The sequence below is a fragment of the Saccopteryx leptura genome, chromosome 7 (assembly GCF_036850995.1).
Source record: "Saccopteryx leptura isolate mSacLep1 chromosome 7, mSacLep1_pri_phased_curated, whole genome shotgun sequence".
In the NCBI taxonomy this organism is placed as follows: Eukaryota; Metazoa; Chordata; class Mammalia; order Chiroptera; family Emballonuridae; genus Saccopteryx; species Saccopteryx leptura.
Genome location: NC_089509.1, coordinates 24,200,613 through 24,225,419, shown reverse-complemented (window position 1 = coordinate 24,225,419; position 24,807 = coordinate 24,200,613). Strand labels below are relative to the sequence as shown.

The window sequence follows — 24,807 nt, the reverse complement described above, 5'->3', positions numbered from 1 at the left end:
AGAATAACAAATCACCTATCCTAGCTTTTTCTTTTAACTTTTTGTTTTTCTTAGTTATTTTCATTATTAAATGATATATATTCATTTTCTGACTTATTAACTTTATATGCTAATATATTTATTTTCTGCTATGAAAAATAAAAATTTAGCTCACACTATTTGTTATATTCCTCCTACCTATAATTGACTATTTATTATCCTAAATGTTTCTATTAATTGCATGGAGAGTTTTAAATAGTCTGCTTCAACCTGGATTTTATCCTTCACCACGTATCTCTTAAATTTTGTGTTTGTACGTTTCATTTCACTTGGCAAGGTAAGAAAACATATTTAAAATTTATTTTATAAAATACATAGATTTTGTGATTTCCCGGCCTAAGAAATTTCCTATAGGAAAACAAAGCATATATTCACTATTTTAATTTAACATAAATAACATACACTGTGGTGAATAGGCAGAGTAGGAAAAAAGATTAAAAATGAATCTTTTGTGAAATGTCAAATTCCCCTTAAAGTAAATGTCACCATAAAATATAAAGGTACATTTTGTTTGATTAAGATGCTATAGATCTTTACATTAGAGCCAGGCTCTGAACAAAATTAACAGAGAACTTTAGAAATAGTTTATGTCGATTTAGAATTTCTGGAGAGAAAGCCATGTTATGGTTGTATCTTCTTTAATTTTATTGTTTTTAGGTTTCAGTTTTTCTAAATGTCTCTCTTTTCACAGGTCATTTTCATAAATGTTTTAAATAAGATGCTAACTTTAAAAAATAATTTATAGCATCAAAATAAAATTTTATTTTTTATGTATTTATATTTTGAATTCTGTCATTTTGAAGGGTTTTGTTTTTGGATTTTTCATGGTGATAAAAATGCTGAGTGGAAGAATAGGCTGAGGGTAGGGGAGAGCATTGAAAATAAATGGAGTACACTACAACAGATGCATAAGTTGATAAAAACATGTCAGCTACCCTGCCAATGAATTTGGATGGTATTAGTCAGCCTTAAGTTTTCTCAAAGGAGAGAAACAAAATCATCAAGTGATAAGTAAGTACAAGTATGAAGCTGATGTCTTGTCACCAAGCAGAACCCCCTTAGTCACTTTATTTTAAAAACTAAAATATATGCTGGCGAGTCTACCATATTGTGACCTTAAGAAGAAAATTTTTCTACGATTTTTCAAAAATATTTTAAAATAGAAGACATCTAGAGTATTTATTTTAGATATGTACACCATGTTTTGTTTTGTTTTTTTGACACCCTAGAATATACTTTGAAGAGAGTATCATAATAATGACTGGCTCAAAGTTAAAACCTGTGAGAATTATGTTGATGAAGCAATGTTGTATAACCAGGAAACTCAGAGGGAATAATCAAGCTCTTGTCAAAATATTATAGTGCTGCTATAGAGAAGAAGGATTTGGCTTTTTTTTTTTTTTTTTTTTCTTTTTTTTTTTTTTTTTTCTGAAGCTGGAAACAGGGAGAGACAGTAAGACAGACTCCCGCATGCGCCCGACCGGGATCCACCCGGCACGCCCACCATGGGGCGACGCTCTGCCCACCAGGGGGCGATGCTCTGCCCATCCTGGGCGTCGCCATATTGCGACCAGAGCCACTCTCGCGCCTGAGGCAGAGGCCACAGAGCCATCCCCAGCGCCCAGGCCATCTTTGCTCCAATGGAGCCTTGGCTGCGGGAGGGGAAGAGAGAGACAGAGAGGAAGGAGAGGTGGAGGGGTGGAGAAGCAGATGGGCATTTCTCCTGTGTGCCCTGGCCGGGAATCGAACCCGGGTCCTCCGCACGCTAGGCCGACGCTCTACCGCTGAGCCAACTGGCCAGGGCCTTTTTTTTTTTTTTTTTTTTTTTTTTTATTTTTCTGAAGCTGGAAACGGGAGAGGCAGTCAGACAGACTCCCGCATGCGCCCGACCCGGATCCACCCGGCACGCCCACCAGGGGCGACGCTCTGCCCACCAGGGGGCGATGCTCTGCCCCTCCGGGGCCTCGCTCTGCCGTGACTAGAGCCACTCTAGCGCTTGGGGCAGAGGCCAAGGAGCCATCCCCAGCGCCCGGGCCATCTTTGCTCCAATGGAGCCTTGGCTGCGGGAGGGGAAGAGAGAGACAGAGAGGAAGGAGGGGGGTGGGTGGAGAAGCAAATGGGCGCTTCTCCTATGTGCCCTGGCCAGGAATCGAATCCGGGTCCCCCACACGCCAGGCCGACGCTCTACTGCTGAGCCAACCGGCCAGGGCCAATATTTGGCTTGTTTTAATATAAGATTTGGTTTTAGTAAAGTCTAAAGGACATTTTCACTCACATATCTTTCCTAAGATGGTCTCAGACTTTTTTTTTTTTTACAACTAAAACAAGTATTCTTATTTGTTTACTAGATTCTTCTTGTTCTTGGAACCAATTTGCTTGTTCTGCACAAAAATGTATATCTAAACACTGGATTTGTGATGGAGAGGATGATTGTGGGGATGGACTAGATGAAAGTGATAGCATTTGTGGTGAGTTATTTCCTTTTTGTTCTCATTCAGTTTTTAGGTGCACGATACATATGCTCTGTCATTTTAGAGTACATATAAAACTTTGTTTTCTACTTTATGTTAACATTAAATGTGTATATACATTTCTGTGTAGCCACTTTTATTATTTTTATGACAGCTATTATTCTTCTCTTTTTTTATATACAGTTGTTATTTAAATTAGATTTTTTTTCTGAGTATTGACCCAATGAATGTATGTTTTAAATTTTATTTCAGTCTTGAATGATTTTTGGAATACATCTCAATAATTGGAATTATTTGGATCAAATGATCAAATATTTTCCATGGCTCTTAATATGTATTGTTAACTTATCCTCCAAAGTGTTATAGTGATTTATAACACATGAGCATACATGCTAGTTGTATGTGTGTGTGTGCATTATAATAATGATTATTATTGAATTATTATCAATGGAAAATAAAGAAGTTATTGTGTATTATTTTATTTTATTATTTTTTGAATTTTTATTTTTTGTGACAGAGACAGAGAGAAAGAGAGACAAAGAGAGGGAAAGATAGGGACAGACTGGAAGGGAGAGAGATGGGAAACATCAAGTCTCCATTGTGGCACCTTAGTTGTTCATTGATTGTTTTCTCATTTATGCTTTGACTGGCAGCTATAGCAGAGCGAGTGACCCCTTGCTCAAGCCAGTGATCTTTGGCTCAAGTCAGCCACCTTGGGCTTCAAACCAGCGACATTTGGGTTCACCAGGGACAACCAACCCCATGCTCAATCTGGTGAGCCTGTGCTCAACCCAGCCATCTCAGGGTTCTGAACCTGGGTCCTCTGTGTCCCAGTTCGACACTCTATCCACAGTGCCACCACCTATTCAGGCCTATTGTGTATTATTTTAAAAAGTACTTTCAAATTCAGCTTAGTATAATTAGAGGTATAGTGTTGGCATCTATATTTAACTAGTATAGATCAACTACACAACCAATGTAATTGCTTTTAAATTATCCAAACATTTGACAACTAATTTATATGGAATTAATTGAATGTCTTAAAGAGTAAAAAAAGAAATATAATTTCTATAAGTTTATTATATTTGACCAATATAATTTATTTATCTTTCTCTACCTTCTACCTACCTGGTCTGTTTGTTAGTATGTTTGTATCTATAGATATACATTTTATGCATTACAAAAGCTGTATTTCATAGTTCTTCCATCCTCATTTTAGAGAGAAAAGAACTTGAGTCATAGAATAAAGTGCACAAATATAGCTAAGTGTACATAACACCTTTTTTAAATTCCAGGAGTCTCGTCCACTTTTTAGGTTACTACCATGGAGACAGGTGAATAAGATTTTATAATATTCAAGCTAAACTGAAGTTCTCCACAAGTAACATAAATAAAATTGGAACTGTCCTTTGAAAGCAGAAAATTTATTTTCCTTTACTTAAGCTAACCAAAATCTACTTTTCATTTATATAGTTGAAACAACTTAGTTATATGACAGATAAAGGTAAATTTAAACAGATCACTATCATAGAATTCTGAAGAAAAAAAAAGGCATCAGCAATCAATTAGACTGGCCAGTGCCTTTTAACTATTGTGTTTCTATTGTTGTTACATCTTTCTTTAAGTTTAACAAAAAGATTAGCTCCTTGCTATAGATAGAAGATGCTTATAGTTTATAAAATAATATTTCCATGGACTCTTTGTTTGACCATACATTAAATGGCTCCATTTCTGAGTGGACACAGTATAACAAGGTGGACAAAGAACCTAAGATTATACAGAGTTGAATTTTACACACCCACATTTTCCAGCTCTGTGATCTTGGGTACAGGTCCATTTTATTCCTTATTTCTCAAATTTCTTACCTGTTAAATTGGTACAAAATGATCTACTGTTTTGTAAATGTTATTTCTAACATGACTAATGTGCACTGTATAAATAAATTGTTCTTTTATTTTTTGCTCCGTATTTTCTGCTTCCTCCTTTATTTTTAAGAGTTTTGTCATGTTTATTATTGTCATTGACAATATTATTACTGTCATTGACAATATTGTTACTGTCAATATTGATGATATTGTTCTGAAATGTTTTTTGAAAAGATTAAAATTTTAATAGACATATTTACTTATTGTCAAAACACTCAGTCAATTTAATTTAATTACGAGTTGAATTTCATATACCAACTACTAAGGTGGTGACTTGTAAAAATTACTGCTTTAGACCAAATATCAGTCAATGAACCAAATCTAATATTTTAGGATTGGAAAGGAACTTTATAAATAGTTCATCTCAGTGTTTCTTAAACTTTAGGACACAAAATATTCTTTTCAAAAGTGGGTTAAAAAAATGTAGATTCTTAATCCCCACCTCCAAATATTCTAATGGGGACTGTAAGCCCAATTTTTCTTAGTAAGCATATAGTGGTTCTGGCTTGAGATATGAGGATGGTATTTTGAAATCATAGTGTAGTCAACTTTCTTTATTTAATCATTAAAAAAGGAGGAACTTATAAAGGTTATTAAATTTACTTGAGGTTACTCAGTCATCACTGAATCAGAAACTCTAACCAAACAAACATTGTATCTAAATGGATACAATGGATCTGGTGGAATTCTTTTGGCTTGTCTTCCTTCTCCCTGGGGATTTATACCCCTGAGGACATCACTGCGTATTCAGTGGGCAGTGCTGACTGTAAAATAAAGCTCTGAGTTCTTTCTTTGGCTCATTTTCTTTCCAATTGACTGTGATGTTTGGCATGCTTTTATCACAAAATCTGTTGAACACCATCAAGGGAGCCAGAAAATTAGCTGCAAAGAGCCTTATGACATTTTATAGTTTAAAGTATATTAGTAATTATGTAGTCATAACCCATATTTTACAGATAGTGAAATTCAGACATTAGTCTTCTCCAAGGTCATACATAATTTAATTTCTTAGCAGCCAAATCAATACTATCATCTATTATGCTTACCTTGAGAATAAATTAGATGATAATAAAAACATAGACAAGAAGTTTTACATGTATCAAACCTCCTTAGCAGAAAAAAATGCAGTTTAAAATAAATATTATGGAAATTAGCACACTAACTGAGAGTATAATAGTGAAAGTGACACCACGTTCTTATGACAAGCTTGGAAAGTTCGATAAGAAGAAATAATATACAAATAATTTCTGTAGAAAGAGAATTTTATTATTGAACACACTAAAGACATAATAAAGAGCAGGTAAATTCATTTATGAATGAAAACATTTATTTAATAGGTTTATTATTATTATTTTTCAATAATAGGTATCATATTAAACTTCATTCTATTAGTACTTATCCTCAATCAAATGAGCAAATCTGAAAATTATCTGGGGTACTTTTAAGCATCCATTTACCATCCAGTCCTCCAAACTAAAGTGTATATCAGGGAAAGTCATGTTTATGTTTGAAAAAAGTCTCTGGAAGATTCTGTTTTGTCACCCACTATCCCCCTCACATTAAATTATTGTATTGAAAAGCATTTTCTGCTCATAAAAACTCTGTGTCTGAAAAGTAAGATTATTCTGATAATCCAATGAAACCATGTTGATTATTGCTTTAACAAATATCTTCACTCAATCTAGTCAGTCATTTTTTTTCCTGGAGATTTTAACACTTTCTGAGTAGTTCTAACAATATGATATTTAACATTTTTTCTATGATCAGCTTTTGGTCACAAGAAAGTGAAATTAAAGAAGAGTTTGATTTGAGAGTCTAGTTACTAACTAGCTCAACAATTTCTTTTATATTAATAAACAAAAAAGCCATTTAATATGTATAACTATCTTGAGGCTAAGGAAATATCATGAGAAAGAACCATTTTCTAATTTTATGATGATCTTATGCCCATATAAGGAGAAACAAAGAGAAAGCACCTATGACCCTTTGAATTTATAAGTCACCAACCATTTCTATTTCAGTGTACCTTTGAAAAGTAAAATCATTTAACTAAAGGAGCATAAAATTGATAAAGCATGGAAAATATAGATGCTGTTTAAGGGTGTAAAAGCAAAGGGAATATTTGTACATCTTTTCTTTCCAACAATATAAGGTGGAGATAAACAGTATCATAAGTAGTTAAGAGAAGGTACTTAAGAGTCAAAAGGACTTTGGTCCCCCAAGTCAACATGTTGTACCCTGTGTATCTTGTGACTTTCTGCAAGCTTTTCAACTTCCTTTACTGTGAAATGAGATTAATAACAGTTCTGCCCTGGCTGGATCACTCAGTTTGTTATTTTCCTCATATACTCAGTTGATACACTTGATACCCAGTCAGGACACATACAGAGATCAATCAATGAATACATAAATGGGTAGAGCAAGTCAATATTTCTCTCTCTCTCTCCTTTTCTCTCACTCTCTCAAAAAATCAATCAATAAAAAATTTTAATAACAGTTCTGTTAGTGCTACTGTATTATGAATATTAAATGAATTAATTTAATACCATCATTGTTTAGCATATATTAAGCAATAAATATTATTATAATTATCCTGATATGTTGTTATTTAAAAATTTTATTTCAGTTTATTCACAATTCAATGACATATCTATACTATGCTATATTTTACAAAGAGAAAATACCATTATTTTCTGCCACATAGGTTTAAGAAATATAACTTGGACATCAAGAAGGAATGAATTCTGAGAGGAAAATGTGTCTATAGGGGAAGAACAGTATAATCTCTTCCTTGTCAGCCACCTTCTTCTGCACCCCTCCTTTCTTATAGGAAATATAAATGATAGACTTTGTCCGTCGGATATTCAGGAACCTTAATGACATCATTGCTTTGGGTTTCAGGTACCGTCACCTGTGCCGCCGACATGTTCAGTTGCCAGGGCTCCCATGCCTGTGTGCCCCGACACTGGCTGTGTGACGGTGAAAGGGACTGTCCGAATGGCAGTGATGAGCTCTCCACAGCAGGCTGCGGTATGCACACTTGTGGGGTTGTATGTGAGAGAAAGCTGTGGCAACATCCAAGACACTGGCCTTTGTACTACTCACCAGATCCCATTTCTCTCACCTTTGTAATCCTGGGACTCATAGGTAGTGTCAGAATTAATCAGCTGGGATGTTATCACAGCAGTTCAGCAACCCCTGTAATCCTTGTTCAAAGCCTTTCAAACAAGCGCAGTGGGATGCCCATTATAAAAGCATTTTGATGAACGCAGGTTTATCATATCACTTCTGAGGTAACGTAACTACCTGGTATGCATGTGACTGTGGTAGGTTTGTTACTTGTTCTTTTAGCATCTTCTCCCGTGTCCATACTCCTCAACCATGACAACTTTTAGATTGCCTAGTTCAGATACTCTGTAAATGGCTTCTGTCATCCTAAATAACAACTGGTCAGAAGGTCAGTGAATACCTATTAGCCCTATGGATAGGATATTAACCCTTAGGTCAGGTAAATATAGTATGGCTATAGCTGAATGAAGCGGGGAGGTCAAAGGGATACCTTTGGAGGTTAGACAATTTACTATGTTTCTGACTCTAGGTCATCTCAGAAAATTTACAGGGAATTACTCAATAGTAAAAATTTAGATGAATTCCTTTGCATGGTCAAGAAAATAAAGAGACTGAATATTTGAATATAAGTCTGAAGGTCACATAGAGGATCTGCTGAGCTAAGCAATTGATTAGAAACATTGCTATGAACTCTGCTCGTTAAGGTGAATTCTGCCCATCATCACTCCCATGACCTGTTTTCAGTTCTTTAAAATTGTATTTGAAGCCATAATGTAAGTGTGTTTGTATGTGTTAGTTGTATATAGGGGAGAGTTAAAGCAAAGCAGAAAAAGAAATCTGAGCAGGTGTATGTGCACAAAATACATGGTACTATAGAATAATTCACTTTGATCTTGAAAGTGATATGTGTGTCTGTAAAGGTCAATGGGGCCACTGAAGGTTACATAATAAAGGATTATGCATCAATTCAGGGATCCAGATGGTCCCAGTATACGGTTGCTATTGTAACAATTAACATTCTGGGAGGCATAATAACAATTTTGGGCCACATTGGTTCTATTAAGTAAATTATTCTAAAATACAACAAATTGTACTCAAGTGATCTGAAAGTGTTAATGCCAAATAAGCTTCTGTTGCTTAGTGTTTTAAAGAATAATTCATGTATTAGAATTGGCATAATTCGCTTGAGTTACATAAGCTGTTACATGGCTCAAAGTTAAAGGAGTTATTACTTTTTGAGTTCTACTTTGATTATAATGGGCATTTTTTACCGTTGGGTCTATGTGGCTTTCATACTATCCTTTTAAAATAAATTAGTTGAAAAAATATCACACTTGATTAAATTAAAAGTTTGTTGTTTTGCCTGTTTATGTCTCTATTTCAACCATTACTGAGTTGAAAGCAGCGATTTTCTTTCTTCATGGAGTTTGGGGCAGTCTGGAGCAGAGCTGATAGGAATGCAAGAGAATGACTATAATACCACGAATGTCAGAATGACATATATAAAAGATACTAGGTCACACATACACAAAAATACTATGTAGAAAGCCTAGAATTTTCATAAAAGGGCTTCAAGTAAAACTATTACCTGAGTTGTGAAAGACATACAGAGGAAAGAGAAAGATACCTATGTAGAAGAAAGACACAGAAGAAAGATTTCAAGACATCTAAATTTTTTTCAAGTTTCTATTGTATGTCCATTATTTTTGGTCGGTGCTTTTATTTACATAATTGAATTTCTACATTATCTCAGTGAAGTGTTTTGGGGGAATCTTACAAAATTAATAGTTAGAAGTTTAAAGAGCACCCAGAAATTTGAGTACCTACAATAAGCTGATCTGTTTCATATAACCTATCTGGACCTTGCAAGAAATTTATTAGATAGATTTTATTATCTTCATTAAATGCATATAGAAACAGATGCACAAAGAAGGTAAATAGCTTCTTTAGTATACAAACATAAGAGGCAGAGCCCTGGCCGGATGGCTCAGTGGTAGAGCATCAGCCTGGTGTGCAGGAGTCCCAGGTTCGATTCCTGGCCAAGGCACACAGGAGAAGTGCCCATCTGCTTCTCCACCCCTCCCCCTCTCCTTCCTCTCTGTCTCTCTCTTCCCCTCCTGCAGCCAAGGCTCCATTGGAGCAAAGTTGGCCCGGGCGCTGAGGATGGCTCTGTGGCCTCTGCCTCAGGTGCTAGAATGGCTCTAGTTGCAACAGAGCGACGCCCCAGATGGGCAGAGCATCGCCCCCTGGTGGGCATGCCGGGTTGATCCCGGTTGGGCGCATGCGGGAGTCTGTCTGCCTCCCCGTTTCCAACTTCAGAAAAATACAAAAAAAAAAAAAAAAAGAGGCAGAGTGACTTAGCAAAACCATCCTCTTTTCTGTATATGATAATGACATAATCTTTTTATTTAAAAAATTAAAATATCATTGACATATAACATTATACTTATTTTAGATGTATAAAATAATAATTTTATATATGTATATATTGTGAAATGATAACCACAATAAGATAGTTAACTTTTATTATATAGCAGATTCTTGACATTTGAAGTATTTCAAACCTGAGCCTTACCACAACACTTATCCTTAAATGTAAGCAAAGATAATTGAAAAAAATATTTACCATATTTTTCACTCCATAAGACACACCTGACCATAAGACACACCTAGGGTTTTAAGGAGAAAAATAAGAAAAAACTATTCTGAACCAAATGGTGTGTTAAAATAATTAATAAAATACCATATTTTTTTCTCCATAAGATGCATGAGCATTTTCCCCTTCACTTTTGGGGGGAAAAAGTACATCTTATGGAGAAAAAAATGTGATATATTATCCCTTCAAACTGTTATGATTCTATGCACATGGCATTAAAATTTATTTCCCTTATACAAGTTGCCATCTTTTGAACATCTGCTAATGTATCGTAGCACGTTTTGATCAATAATTATCCTACTGGTTAGAGCCCTTGCTATATAGAGCACAACTTTCATTGATTAGTATTGCAAAATGATTGATATTTTGTTCTTTGGCTCCGTATTCCTAATTTGATGTGGTACTTTTGTTCAGGCTAAAAGATCTCAACCAATCTCAACACTCGACTTTTGAAGTCACCTAAACATTTTATCTTCCTCTTAAAACAGCAACTTTCTCAGCCCTTTTTACTGCTTCTCACATTCGTCATGAGCATTAGCACTTGGTGGTCTTCTCAGATTCATTTTTCACAAATAAAGCAAAGTTTTCATCCTTTCACCAGCATTAGTACAGGCATGAGGGCAGAAATGCCCGGCCCCATTAATACACTTGAGTAAATTTTTAATCACCTGTGAAATGTGGAATTCCTCCTTTTGCAAACCCACAAATTGCTATAAGGCCCAAAAATTTAGGTTTACTGTAGTATTCTTGAATATATTAATACTAAAACTTTGAATTAAATATATTTATATTAATATATATTCAAATATATTAATGTCCATTAATATCTATAATGAATATATCTAACATATTGAATATGGAATAATTTTTTTATTTCTTTTTAATTTTGAATTATTGAGTATAACAGCAAACATTCCCCAAACTTTGAAGATGGGGTAAGATAAAATAAGTGCTCAACTGACTTTATTTTTTGTGATGTCTCTCTTAGCTCCCAACAATACATGTGATGGAAATGCTTTCATGTGCCATAATAAAGTATGCATTCCCAAACAATTTGTTTGTGACCATGATGATGACTGTGGAGATGGCTCTGATGAGTCTCTGAAGTGTGGTAAGTATAGCTAAACTTTTTCTGGAGAAGAAATATTAGTCTTTTAAAATGATTAAAAGAATATATAAATAAATAACAAAAGCAAAGATACACATTTATTGCTATCACTAAAGACAAATTCAACAATACACAGATACACCACATGTAACCTCTTTTAACTTTATCATAATTACACATTTATTTGAAAATCATACCTACTTTTAGTTTATTCTTATCAGGCACTACACCAAAAAATATTTATAAAAATCTCTTTGGTTTTAAGGACTTTGAAGAACTTAAAGACAATGTATTACTGTCTATCTAGTTTAATCTTATAGCCAAAATCAAATATCTGTGTGAGAGAAAGAGATGCGATTCACACCTTCCGGAATAATGATACTGAGCATTTTCCTTTCACTTTATCTTATTGACACATGAGCTTATTTGTTAAAATGTAATATCATTATGAAATATTTTCCCCCACAGATATAGTCATCTTCCCATCATATATATAATGTATATACAAATACAGATAAGCTTTTGTGGTAAAAATTATTGTATTAAAAATTCCCTGTTGAAATTGTAACCTTATGTAAACCTACCATTTTTGTAAAATATTTAAATGTGTGCATGAATAAATTTAAAAAGAGAAGCAGAGAAGTCCACATATACCCATGAAAGGCAGTAGATTTATTGCCCTCTGTTGTCCTCCCTGTGCAGTATCTTCAACCTTGGTCTTCAATATGAATCTCTGAAATCAGTGGATGTCAGTTTTTATGATCATTTCACCATTAAGTCATAGATTCAATGTGATATTTTAAAAGTTACATCATAACTCTTGATTTAAATGTGAAGTAGAGTTATGTCTGATTGCATATCTTTCCTTTGCTAGACACTATATTTAGCTGATACGGAGATGAATAAGACAGAGGTTCCACTAGAGAAATTTACAAAAAGGAAAGTCAGAAATACGATATAGTATAACAACCTACAGTATCAGGTAGGAAATAGTATCACAGTACTCTAAATTGGAACTGAGCACTCAAGAATGGGATGGTAGAGGAAATGTGATTTAAACACTAGAAAATGTGACATGATGGTAAAGAACATGGACTCTGGAGCCAGACAACAGGGTCTAAACTCTGGCTCTGCCACTTGCCAGCTATGTGACCTTGGAAAAGTTATTTTATCTCGCAATACTTCAATTTTCTTATCTGTACAAATTTATAATAATATTGCTAACTCTTAAGTCTCCTAAGAGAATTAAATGAGTTAATATTCAGAAAGTACTTAGAAAAGTTCTGGACACACAGCAATATCTGTATATGTTTACAAAGATCTGCAAATTGAAATAATTGAGGAATAGCGATTAGTCTTTTGTGAGGTAAATTAAAGCCAGAAAATGAAGTTAAAGTAAGATGTAACATAAAATTAATTTTGGATATTTTGAAAATGAAGTGTTAAATCAGACAAATGCATGAAGCTATAAAGTGAGTGTTTGAAAATTTGATTCTAAAGACTAGAAATATGATCAGAGCAAAAAAAAATATTAATTTGGTGAAAACACCCAACACTGTAGAAAGTAAAAGGCAGAAAACAATAGACTGAAGAATGAAATTAGGGATTCACCTACAACACTTTTTGCTGGAACAGTAAAGGACTTCCTAAAGAAGTAGGGAAAAATAGGAGCAGAGAAAGCAAAGTTAAAGAGGAGGCTGGATTTCCAAGGTAGGTGTGGTCAACAATGTCAAAGTCTACAGGAAAATGAAGTAAATAGGAGTCTGAGACACCTTTGATTTTGACAGTTGTCACTTGGTATCTATTAGCTCCAAGGACTTTCAGAATGTAGATTTTGCAGAAATGAGATGTTAATAAATCAAAGTAAGTAAGAGAAAGTAAGTAAGAGAAAGTGAAATTGGGCAGTATAAGGAAGAGAAAGGTATAGTTAAGAGTTATGTTGATGGATCTTTATTGTTTGGGGGCTAGGACACATTTGAATGTATGTAGTAACAAAAAGGAGGAACTAGTGAAGGAGAGAGAAGGAAAAAAACATTAAGAATTTGGGGATATTTTAGAATTGTCTAGTTTTGCCATTCAACATAATAAACATCTCAAGTAATCATTGTGAAATTAGTTTATTAGAATTTTATTTATTAAAACCATGAAAATTTTCCACCCTCTCTCCCAAAATAGAACATTTGCTTATATTTATCAGAAAGTTTCTAATAAAAACTATAGGTTTTATTATTAACAAAATTAGGGAAAATATCCAACTTAAAACTTTATAATATTCAAAATATATGATAAAATGGATTTTACTTATAGGCATAGGTATGAACATTAACAATTGACAGGTTGATACTATGATTTTAATAAAGTTTTTCAATGCCACAGAATCAATATATAAGATAATTACAAAGTTTTATTTATTGCTTTATAACATTTTTATTTTTCTTATTTTAACAATTTATAGTTTGAATGCTGATACCCAAACAAAACATAAGTTTACAGCTTCTGAGAATTATTAATATAACTCAGAATCAGTTTATCCATATAATCTAGTACTAGGCCTAACCAAGCTTGGTCTTAAAAAAGTTCCTCATAGCTTTCATTTTGTTTTTTATTCTAAGGGAACGTTTTAGGTTATAGATCATAGGTGAACAGAGGTAGTATGATGGAGGTTTCTTTTTTTACCTAGAAACAGTAACAGTGTCTTGTTTTCAACTTTATTTTTTAGACTTTCCTTCTACTTCCCAGCCACAAATATGTCTTGCAAGTACAATAGAACCACTATCCCAGAGAGAAACATTTTCCATAGGAGGCGTAGGTAAACCACATGGTCAATTAGGTCTAGTGAAGATTAGAAGATGACCATGGAGCCTCTATTTCAGGCACTAAAAAATAGCTTGGGTTGTCACCATGGCCCTGATGGGCAGAGCGTCAATCTTTAACAAGGTTGCTAGGTGGATCTGGTTGGGGCACATGTGGGAGTTTATCTCTCTATCACCCCTCCTATCATTTGGAAAAAGAAGAAAACAAAATGTCTACTATACAAATTATATAAATTAGAATGTTTGTTTCTTTGTGTCTAGAATACCGACACTGTGATGCAGAAGAATTTAGTTGTGCTGATGGACGATGTCTTTTAAATACTCAATGGCAGTGTGATGGAGACTTTGATTGTCCTGACCACTCTGATGAAGCACCTTTAAACCTGAAGTGCAAAAGTGCAGGTATAAAAAATATATAATACTATTATTATTCTAAAATTTTTCTTTTTAATGGCAAAATTGTGGTGCTGATTTTTAGTTTATTTAGTACAATAGTCAATGGAAAGAAATATAAATAGCCAACTAAGCATCAAGGTTTCTAATGATACCAGGGAGGAACCTAGTAATGTTCTGGACTAGCTTTAGAAGTTTAGTGTGTGACAAAAACATGATGAGCTGAGGCAATGAACCTGATGAATCATCACACTGCCCTTTGCAAAAAAGGTCACCTTTTCTTAACACATTATTTTATATGAATAAAATTTCCCTATGGGAAATTTCAAACATAAAACTTCAAACATAAGAAGTCAAACACAAAAGAAGTTGCAATTTACTGAGAGGAAATCTATTCAGACTTAGGCAAAATAAAATAAATTGCATATCGTATAAAAAGAAATATATAGATAACCAAACTTGGTATATTATCACTTCATTATTCTATGCTGAATACATAGTCATATATTTTAAAATAAATAATTACTTTTTTCTCATGTAGTTTGCATGTTAATAGGCTTTCTCTTATCATGGTATAGTAATGAGTAATTGTTCATCAGGGTAACAGTAGCTGCTAAACTGGGACTTCTTTCCATAGCTATATTTGGAACAACTATTATTCACTAAAATTGTTATTTTTTATGTCCTGACTTAAAAATGTCAATGTTATATTACCAATATGAGAAAAAAATTAGAAATATTTACCTATTCTTGATTCTTAAATTTAGTGACATGTAATGTCTCAGAGACCTATGGTTTGAGTAAAATGTCATACTGTCATTACACCTTTGAACTCATTTGTAACAATATAGATGAAGACAGAACTACAATAATTTTAACTCCAATGCTTATTTTGTTATAAGTTTTTATGATAGAGCAAGATTTATAGTGGGTTGAGCAAAAGTACAGTTTGCCCTTGATTTTCTGTATTTTGTGTGTAGAATATTACACTGAATAGAAAGCATTTTATATGCATATATATTTACTATCATTTTAGACAGATAAGTTATCATATTTGTGAATGTTTTCAGCAATTGTAGTATAAGAACAATGGCATGTCCTTTATATTCCATTCATCATTTGTTTCATTTTCTTTTCTTCCAGAACAGTCATGCAACAGTTCATTTTTTATGTGCAAAAATGGCAGGTGCATTCCCAGCAGAGGCCTTTGTGACAATAAGGATGACTGTGGTGATGGCTCAGATGAGAGAAACTGCCATCTCAATGAATGTTTGAGTAAGAAAGTCAGTGGATGTTCTCAGGATTGCCAGGACCTTCCAGTCAGTTACAAGGCAGGTATTCATCGAAAATAGCCAATCATTAGATGCATGAGCATTTGATAATTAGATTAAATATGTAATGAAATCTATTTAATCCAATCTAGCTATGAAATTTTAAAGAAAGGCATCAAAATACTGTTATGCAAAATTATTTAAGTGAAAAGTTTCTAGATATGCTAACCATAATAATAATGTGGTATAATATTGTGAAAATATGCTCAGGAAGACAAGAAATGAAAATATTTTTCAATATATGCAGGACATAAAGGAAAGATAAGTAAGGGAAGACCAATGTGCAGGGAGTGTGCTGTGTTAATAGCTGCATTAAATGTGAATGTAACTCTTAAGTTCCCATTTCTTTCCTCATTCTCTCTCCCATACACATTTAAAGTTAAATGGGTTAATCATTTACTTACCACACTACTGGAGAATACAGTATTTATATATGAACAGAAAAAAACCCAGAACACATGAAATATTAGGACTGAGTGCAAGCACATTAAAAAATAAATCATGCCTAATACCCTAATTTCTTTTTGTTAGTACCATTTTTCAGAAGAGAATGTTTCACTGACAAAATTGACAGAAATAGCTTTTGATAGCATGTCTTTTATTCATGTTAGAGTGTAGGTTGCAAAAAAAGAAAAAAAACCAAACCCAAAATATTAAAATTAAAGTTGTGCATTTAGGTAAATTGATTGTATGTTGGAAAATCTCAAGAAGAACGATTGATCTGAAATAATGATTTTAATGATATATGTATAGTATATCACAATAGAATGTGGCTTTTATAAAACAAGAGGAGTCTGTTGTCAATTAGGATCATCACAGAGCTTTGATTTTGTTCTACTGAGTGTTACACTGATCAGAAAGCACCTTGGGTATTGTGCACATTTTTGGACATGCCACTTTAAAAGGAATCTTGACAAATTATACTGTATACAAATATGTACAGCCAGATTAAGGGGTCTGGAACACACACCTTTGAAAGAAGTTTTGGAGCAAAGATGCTTATTGTATGTATTCAAATATATGAAGAACTGGAACAGAGAGCATATATAATCTACATTGTTTCAAAGGTTGAATTTAGAAGTTAGGAGGCAGGTTCTTTTCAATGTAAAGAAGACTATTCTAAGATTAGAACTCTTTATATGGCAATGAGCTGCCTTATTTCTCACCATTAGAAGTGTTCCCAACACAGGCTAAATGTCTTTCTTTCAAGGATGCTATAGAAAAAAATATGTGTATGGTAAAGATGAGCCATTTTTCCTAACAGCCTTGACATTTTATGACAGTTCAGTTCAATCTAGTGGTAAATTAAGCCAAACAACCACTTTGCCATTTTTAATCTCTGAATTTCTGATATTATGAATAATTTAACTACATTGATCAGAATTTTACTATACATAGATGTAACCTAAAAACTACAATAATTATTTCCTCTGTGCAAAAAAGAGGTAAAATGAAATATTAAAAAAGTTATGTTTATAAAAAAGATTTTCACCCAATATTGTATTAAGAAGAATTGGTTAAATTTATATACTTGAACACATATACTCTCACAAACACTATATTACATGTAAGAAGAAACAAGAGAAAGGTTCAAGATAGCACTTAATGAGATGAGTATCTATCAAATAAATAGGTTTTGTCAGTTAATACTTGAAATACAGTGAAACAAAAAAAAAGACTAGTGACTATGTACAACGAATGTAGAAATGTTTCATAAAAATTAGAGAATATGTCAGAAAATTATTACAGGTAACTACTTAAAAGTTTTAGTTCTGTCTAAATAATATGTACTGTAAGTCTAAATAGCTATAAAATATATAGCTATATCTATCCAAATTTTAAATTAAAACTAGATTTATTTGTGTTTTTCCTGTGTGTATTTAAATTCAGTCATAAAAATCTTAACAGTAAAATCTAAAAATTATAGAGTATCAAATAATCACCTCTTGACATAACACTCAAAATGAGGTTCATTGTTTTTTAAATACCTGCATGTAGGAAGTACTTTGTGCTTAGAAATTCTTTATTTGGAAAACTACTTTTGGTAGCAATAGATATCTCTCAGAAAACCATGTTAAATCATACAATTTTAATTAATTTGTAAGACTTTATACACAAAAATATTTACTTATTGATACCTTTAAAACATCATTTTTTTCACTTTGACTTCTCTAAAAGCAAAAGAAGAATTCTAGTTAAAATAGACAATATGTTTAATCATTCAAAAATTATTTGTATATGATACTTGACAGACTGCTGTGAATAATGCTTCTAAATAGTGTGTATATATATATATATATATATATATATATATATATATATATATATATAAACTTAAGGAGTTAAAATTAGTATAAAAATAAAAGATTTAAACAAAAATTCTTAGAAAATATGTTACATGTATACTTTACTGATGGGAAATTGTGTAAAAAGTCTTAGGTACAACAAAATGCCTATCTATTTGGGGTGAAAATGTCAGATGATAGGTTTCTCTTTTCTAGATAATGGAGAACATGATCCAGTAACTCATGTCTCAATATATTATCCGCAGAACATATCAAGAAATTCTACAAATTCTGCAATAAAATAAAAATGGCTTATGAAAAATTTAGACTTTATAGCCTTTGAACAACTTAGATATTTGTGGTAAAAAATATATAATGTATCTATTCAAAAGGGAGTAATAACGTTTACTAAGCAAGAATCTTATTTTGAGGAGGACAATTTACAGTGTAAAAATAAAAGTGTTTCTAATGTATACATTAGAAATAAAATAATAAATATTTTTCAAATATTCCTGAATGTAATAAAATTTTTAGCTATATTTTTTTCTTCTAGCCATACACTCTTATGTAAAAATTAATAAAAAGTAGGAAAATTTGAAATAGTTCTTGAAGATGAGGAAAATTAACATGACATTGAGTATATATATAAACTCACTTTTATAAAAATTGTCTTTTTAAATAAGGTGAGAAAACATTAAGATTTTCTCACCTTGCATCTTTTTTTATTTTTCAATATGTAAATAATTATTGTTTTCTTTGGTTTATGTAAGTTAGGCTAGTAGAATTTCCCATAGATGCTTATTAATTATTTGGGAGCAAACATGGTTTTGTTGCAACAGGTTACTGGATTTGGTAGTACATTGTTTTTTCAATCTTCTTACTCAATAAATAACTTTTAATAACTTACTGTAAACCCTAAACATTCTACTTTCATTTGTTTATAAATACATATATTACATTCAGTAGGTTTTACCAATTTTACCTCTAGGAAATTAATATTCCATAAATGTGTTTTTATTGAGCCGTCTATTTGATATAGTAATTCTATAAACCTGACATTAGCCATTCAAAGTGGTTTCCAGAAATCCGTTAAAATTAGGACACTTTATTTAAGTGGTTTTTATATTCTTTGAGAGGCATTCAACATATTTTATGAAATTTCTTTTTATCTGCTCTAGAGTGCCCCTGAATTCAGCACTGCCCTGGATCTGCTCATGGTCCTCCTGCTTCCTGACCACATGATCCCACGACCTAATTTTTAGTCCTCTTTAGTGACCTCTTCTTGTATCTTGTCAGTTTCTCATTTTCCTCTTTTCAATTATTTATTTCTTAAAAATTGTGATAAAATTGACCATTTTAACCATTTTTATATGTTCACTTCAGTAACATTAAGCATCTCATTTCCTTCTGCCGTAGCAAACCAACAATCTGTTTGATTTACTAAATCAAACTCCAAGTTGAGTCTTCTAGAGCAAAGCTGTATTTTCACAGACTAAGATGTGATGAGGACAGTTTGGGTAATTAAACAAGCTGTTGCTTTTGCTTTGATTAGTTAGGTCATAGTGATTAAAAGAAAAATAACTCTATGTTGCTGAAAATTATTAGATATATATTGGTGAAATTTGTTAAAGAATAAAGTGCTAAGAAATTAAAGGAATTTAGTTCTTGTAAAAGGACTTAGAAAAAGTTTTTTTTAACATTTTGAGCAGTTTTAGGTGAAGCTGATGTTTTCCCTCCAAATAATAAATGCCATTTTGTACCTTCAAAAAAATTCTAGCCCTGTCTGGGTAGCTCAGTTGGTTGGACCATTGTCCCAATGCACCAGGGCACATACAAGAATCAAACAATGAAAGCAGAGTTGGACAGAATAACAAATCAATGTCTTCCTCTCTCTTCTCTCTTTCTCTCTCTCTCTTCTTCTCTCTCTAAAATTAATCAATAAAATATTTTAAAGCATCTAGCCCTCAAATAATTGTTGGTTGACTATTTAATAATATGTATATATGTATCTTCTATATTTTTCCTATTAGGTAAAAAAACTCTTCCATTATTTTACCCTAAAATAAATGATCTAGATTCTAAAATGATTACAATGGCTAACTGTTAAATACTAGTTACTCTTAACAATTTATGAGTTCTTTCTTAATACACTGTCCTACTCAATACTCACAAGTTCCTTTATTCAGAGATCACTAAATAGTCTTGGTAATGGTTAATATGATCATAATCATCTGGTCAATTACAAGTTCATTTTGTATAATTACAATTCTTATATGCTTATTTGAGGGGACCAAATAGGGAATTGAGACAGTGACCAATCACAGTACCTTATTATTTCCAGTAATTAAAAGAAATATATGGTATGGCATTGTATTTACAAGTGACGTGCCAATTAGTAAATACTGTACATCATCATCAGAGGCTTATATTGTATGTGATAGATATGCGAATAAAATATTTTATGATACAAATTAATAATGATGGGAAAACTGTTATTATTATTTCTCCTGACACCATCAACACATTAGGTTATGGAATCAGGTGATAAATATTAATTGACCCTCACAGTATGTTTTTAAAAAATTGGAAACAGCCTCTACTCTGCTCCTGACTTTATCTAGGTAATTACCTTTCTGCTTCTAGGTTTATCATCAGTTAAACTAAGAATAATAATTCCTACAACCTAGCTGTCTGCAAGGCTCTAATAAAATAACATGTGATAATGTTAGTAATCTTCAAAGCTCCAGTAAGTTTTGATTCTTGTGATTGTTAAAGTCTACTAAAAAGATCGTAAAATGAAAAAAAAAAAAAGTGGCCAGTTTAGTTCTGTTTGCCATTCTTCAGTCAAGTGGTTATGGAGGTATCAGTTCACTTCTTTAATCTTCCCAACCACATGTGATCAACTAAAGATATTTCAGAGAATTTTTTTAACTTTAACTTTACTTACTACTTGTAATTCTTATTCAAGGTTAATCACTGGATGACAGAAAGATTTGCTGTATTTTATTGTCATTTGAACCATACTAAAGGAATATCTAATAGGAAAAAACAGTGACAATAATATGAATTGATCAATAATATGAATTGTTTTCTATTCTGCAGTGCAAATGCTGGCCCGGATTCCAACTGAAGGGCGATGGAAAAACATGTGTAGACATTGATGAATGTTCTACAGGCTTTCCATGTAGCCAGCAATGCATCAATACTTATGGGACTTACAAGTGCCTTTGTACCGATGGGTATGAAATTCAACCTGATAACCCAAATGGCTGCAAATCACTTTCAGGTATTGAATTGAACTTGTCTACTGATCCAACCTCAGTAGTTACACATATGAATCCTGAATTTTTTAGACATTTTACTGAATTCATTCCTTTTTTACTGTTCCTTAGAAATTAGAATTTTTATCTACTTAAATTGATATAGTATTCCATCCTTTTGATTGTGTTGTCCACAAACTGCTCTGTTTGTAATGATACTACACCATGATTTTGTGAATTAAGTAATTTTGTTTGTTTGTTTGTTTTTAGATTTTGAGAGTGCCCACATGTAACAAGGTCTATCTCTAGTATTGCCTCCTGCTGAATCACAGGATCTTAAGGAGGCTTGGCCTAACTATTAAAGAACCTATTGAGACAGGTTTCTGATAAATTTTCCTTCTTCCCTACAGTGCACACATTCATCATTCATATATTCATGTCAAGGAGAACAACAGGTCAAATATTACAACAGTAATAATGATGATAGCAACAGTAATTCAGCTATATAAGACAATTTGAATTCTTCCAGTGATTCAGCAAAAATTATTAAACTTCTGTTTGTTCCAAATAGTATGATATTTTGTAAATTAGAAAATTTAATAAAACATGGACCATAACTTTAAAAATATTATTGGCCCTGGCTGGTTGGCTCAGTGGTACAGCATCGGCCCAGTGTGTGGAAGTCCTAGATTCAATTCCTGGCCAGGACACACAGGAGAAGTGTCCATCTGCTTCTCCATCCTTCCCGCTCTCCTTTCTCTCTTTCTCTTCCCCTTCCTTAGCCAAGGCTCCATTGGAGCAAAGTTGGCCCAGACACTGAGGGTGGCTCCATGGCTTCTGCCTCAGGTGCTAGAATGGCTCCGGTTGCAACAGAGCATCACCCCAGATGGGCAGAACATTGCCCCATAATGAGCATGCTGGGTGGATCCTGGTCAGGTGCATGTGAGAGACTGCCTCCCCGCTTCTCACTTCAGAAAAATACAAATAAAATATGTTGTTCAGGAGAAATATTCAAATTATAAAATGCAATATATTATAATGACTATTAAATTGGGCAAAAAATGGTACATAAAGTATATATTCCTGGCCAGTTGGCTCCATTGTAAAGTGTCAGCCTGGCATGTAGAAGTGATGGATTTGATTCCCGGCTAGGGCACACAAGAGAAGCGACCATCTGCTTCCCCACTCCTCTGTCCATCTTTCTATCTCTCTCTCTCTCTCTCTCTCTTTCTTTCCCTCCTGCAGCCATGGTTCAAATAGTTCGAGCAAAGCTGGCCCTGGGTACTGAGGATGGTCCATGGCCTTGCCTCAGGCTCTAAAATTGCTCGATTGCCGAGCAATAGAGCAGTGGCCCAGAGGAGCAGAGCTTGGTAGGGGGCTTGCTAGGTGGATCCCAGTCAGGGATTATGCAGGAGTCTGTCTCTGTCTCTCTGCCTCTCAATTAATAATAATAATAAAAAGTGTCTCTATCCCTCCTACTTTGCCTTGCAGTATAATGAATCAAATAATAGTGTAAGTTTCTTTTATATATGTATGTTGGAAATGACATTTAAAACACTAAAAGTTTTCTCATCTGCTTTTATGAAATAAGTACTAGGGATAGAAATTTAAAAATTAGTTTTTCAACTGGTTAAAACTTTATACATTATTAAAAATAAATACTTTTTATTTTTATTTCACTTTTAATTACTTTTAGAATATTCATCCTTGAATCAATTTGTGTATTATTTGGAACCCATTATTTTAATTGTCAACCTACCTGCTTACTACTTACTACATCACACATTTATTGACATGGGATAAGAACAAGACATAAACTCTCCAAACCAGTCAGTTTCTACCACTATAAACTTTCATAAAAGAAGATGAACACAAATGATTATAATTTGCATTATATATAGTTATCATTAAAAATAATAATTAAAAACAAATATAGTTTTGATCAAAAATGTGTTTCTGAAGCATAAATATTTTGTTAAAAAGAGGCTAGATTTTTTTCCCCAAATGTATTGAGATGTAATTAACATATAACATTGTGTAACTTTAAGGTGTACAGTGTGTTAATTTGATACATATGGTGATATGATTATTATCATAGTGTTAGCTAGGACTTTCATCACTTAACATAATTACCATTTCTTTTTGTGGTGAGAAAATTTAAGAGCTACTCTCTTAGTGACTTTCTGCATTAGATCTCCAGAACTTACTCATCTTCTAACTGGCAGTTTGTACTCTTACCAACAGCTCCCATCTTCCCCACTCCTCATACACTGGTAACTACCATTCTCCTCTTTGTTTCTATGAAGATTTTTTTTAGACTTCACATATAAGTGATGTCACTTGTATGACTTATTTCACTTAGCACAATGTCCTCAAAATGTCAGGATTTTTTTTCTTTCTCATGGTTGAGTAATATTCCATCATGTACATATGTACCACATATTTGTTATCTATTCATCACTGACCAGCATTTAGTTAGTTTCTCCATCTTTGCTATTATCTATAATGCTTGAAATAACCATGGAGAACAGATATATCTTTGATACCCTGTTTTTATTTCTTTTGTATATATACTAAGAATTGAGATTGCTGTATTTTATGGTAGTTCTATTTTTAACATTTTGAGGAGACTGCACATTATTTTTCATAGTGACTGCACCAATTTTTACTTCTGCCAACAATGCATGTGTTCTCTTTTTGCCATATCCTTGCCAACATCAATCTCTTGTCTTTTTGATGATAGCTACTCTAACATTGTGATTCTGATTTATATTTCCTTAATGGTTAGTGCTTCTGCACATCCTTTCATGTACCTGTTGGCCATCTGTATGTCTTCTTTGAAAAAAATGTATATTCATTTCCTCTATATTTTTTATTGACTTTTTTTTGTAATTGAGTTTTAGGAGTTCTATACATGTTTTATGTATTAAGTCTTTGTCAGAAATAATTTGCAAAACCTTTTTCTCATTCTATAGATGCTTTTTACTATATTGATTGTTCTTTTGCTATGCGAAGCTTTTGGTTTGATCTAGTTCTGCTTATTTATTTTTGCTTTGTGCTTTTTGTGTCATAACCCAAAAATTGTTACCAAGACCTATGTAAAGGAGTTTTATTTTCTTATGCATTCTTATATAAGTTTTATGGTTTAAAACCCCAGATTTAAGTTGTAAAGAACAGAATTGCTTAAGTATTGAGATAGTATATAGTTAACTGATTTTATATTGACAAATGTAAAACTATATTGATGGGGATGACAAGGCATGTTAAACTTTAGAGCTAACTGTGTTGAGTAACATTCTGTCTCAGTTTGGCTGCAAAACAAAGACTGGAATGACTGATAAAAGTACTGTCATTGCTGATGGAAAGGAATGTTCAGCATGTGCGATATGTGTTTCTAATCCCTGACATAAAGTATGCTAAAACATAAAATAATTCCATAAGTACTATATATTTACTA

General features: G+C 32.8%; 1 protein-coding gene across 1 annotated transcript in view; it reads left to right on the top strand.

The window, feature by feature from the left end:
- The window catches only part of LRP1B (LDL receptor related protein 1B), a 2,108,848-nt gene that overhangs the window by 1,813,145 nt on the left and 270,896 nt on the right, over positions 1–24,807 (top strand). Inside the window, exons 51-56 of the mRNA XM_066345498.1 lie at positions 2,388–2,507; positions 7,337–7,465; positions 11,149–11,271; positions 14,343–14,483; positions 15,618–15,805; positions 21,193–21,376. Coding sequence (XP_066201595.1) covers positions 2,388–2,507; positions 7,337–7,465; positions 11,149–11,271; positions 14,343–14,483; positions 15,618–15,805; positions 21,193–21,376 — 885 coding nt within the window. The remainder of the gene's footprint in view (positions 1–2,387; positions 2,508–7,336; positions 7,466–11,148; positions 11,272–14,342; positions 14,484–15,617; positions 15,806–21,192; positions 21,377–24,807) is intronic.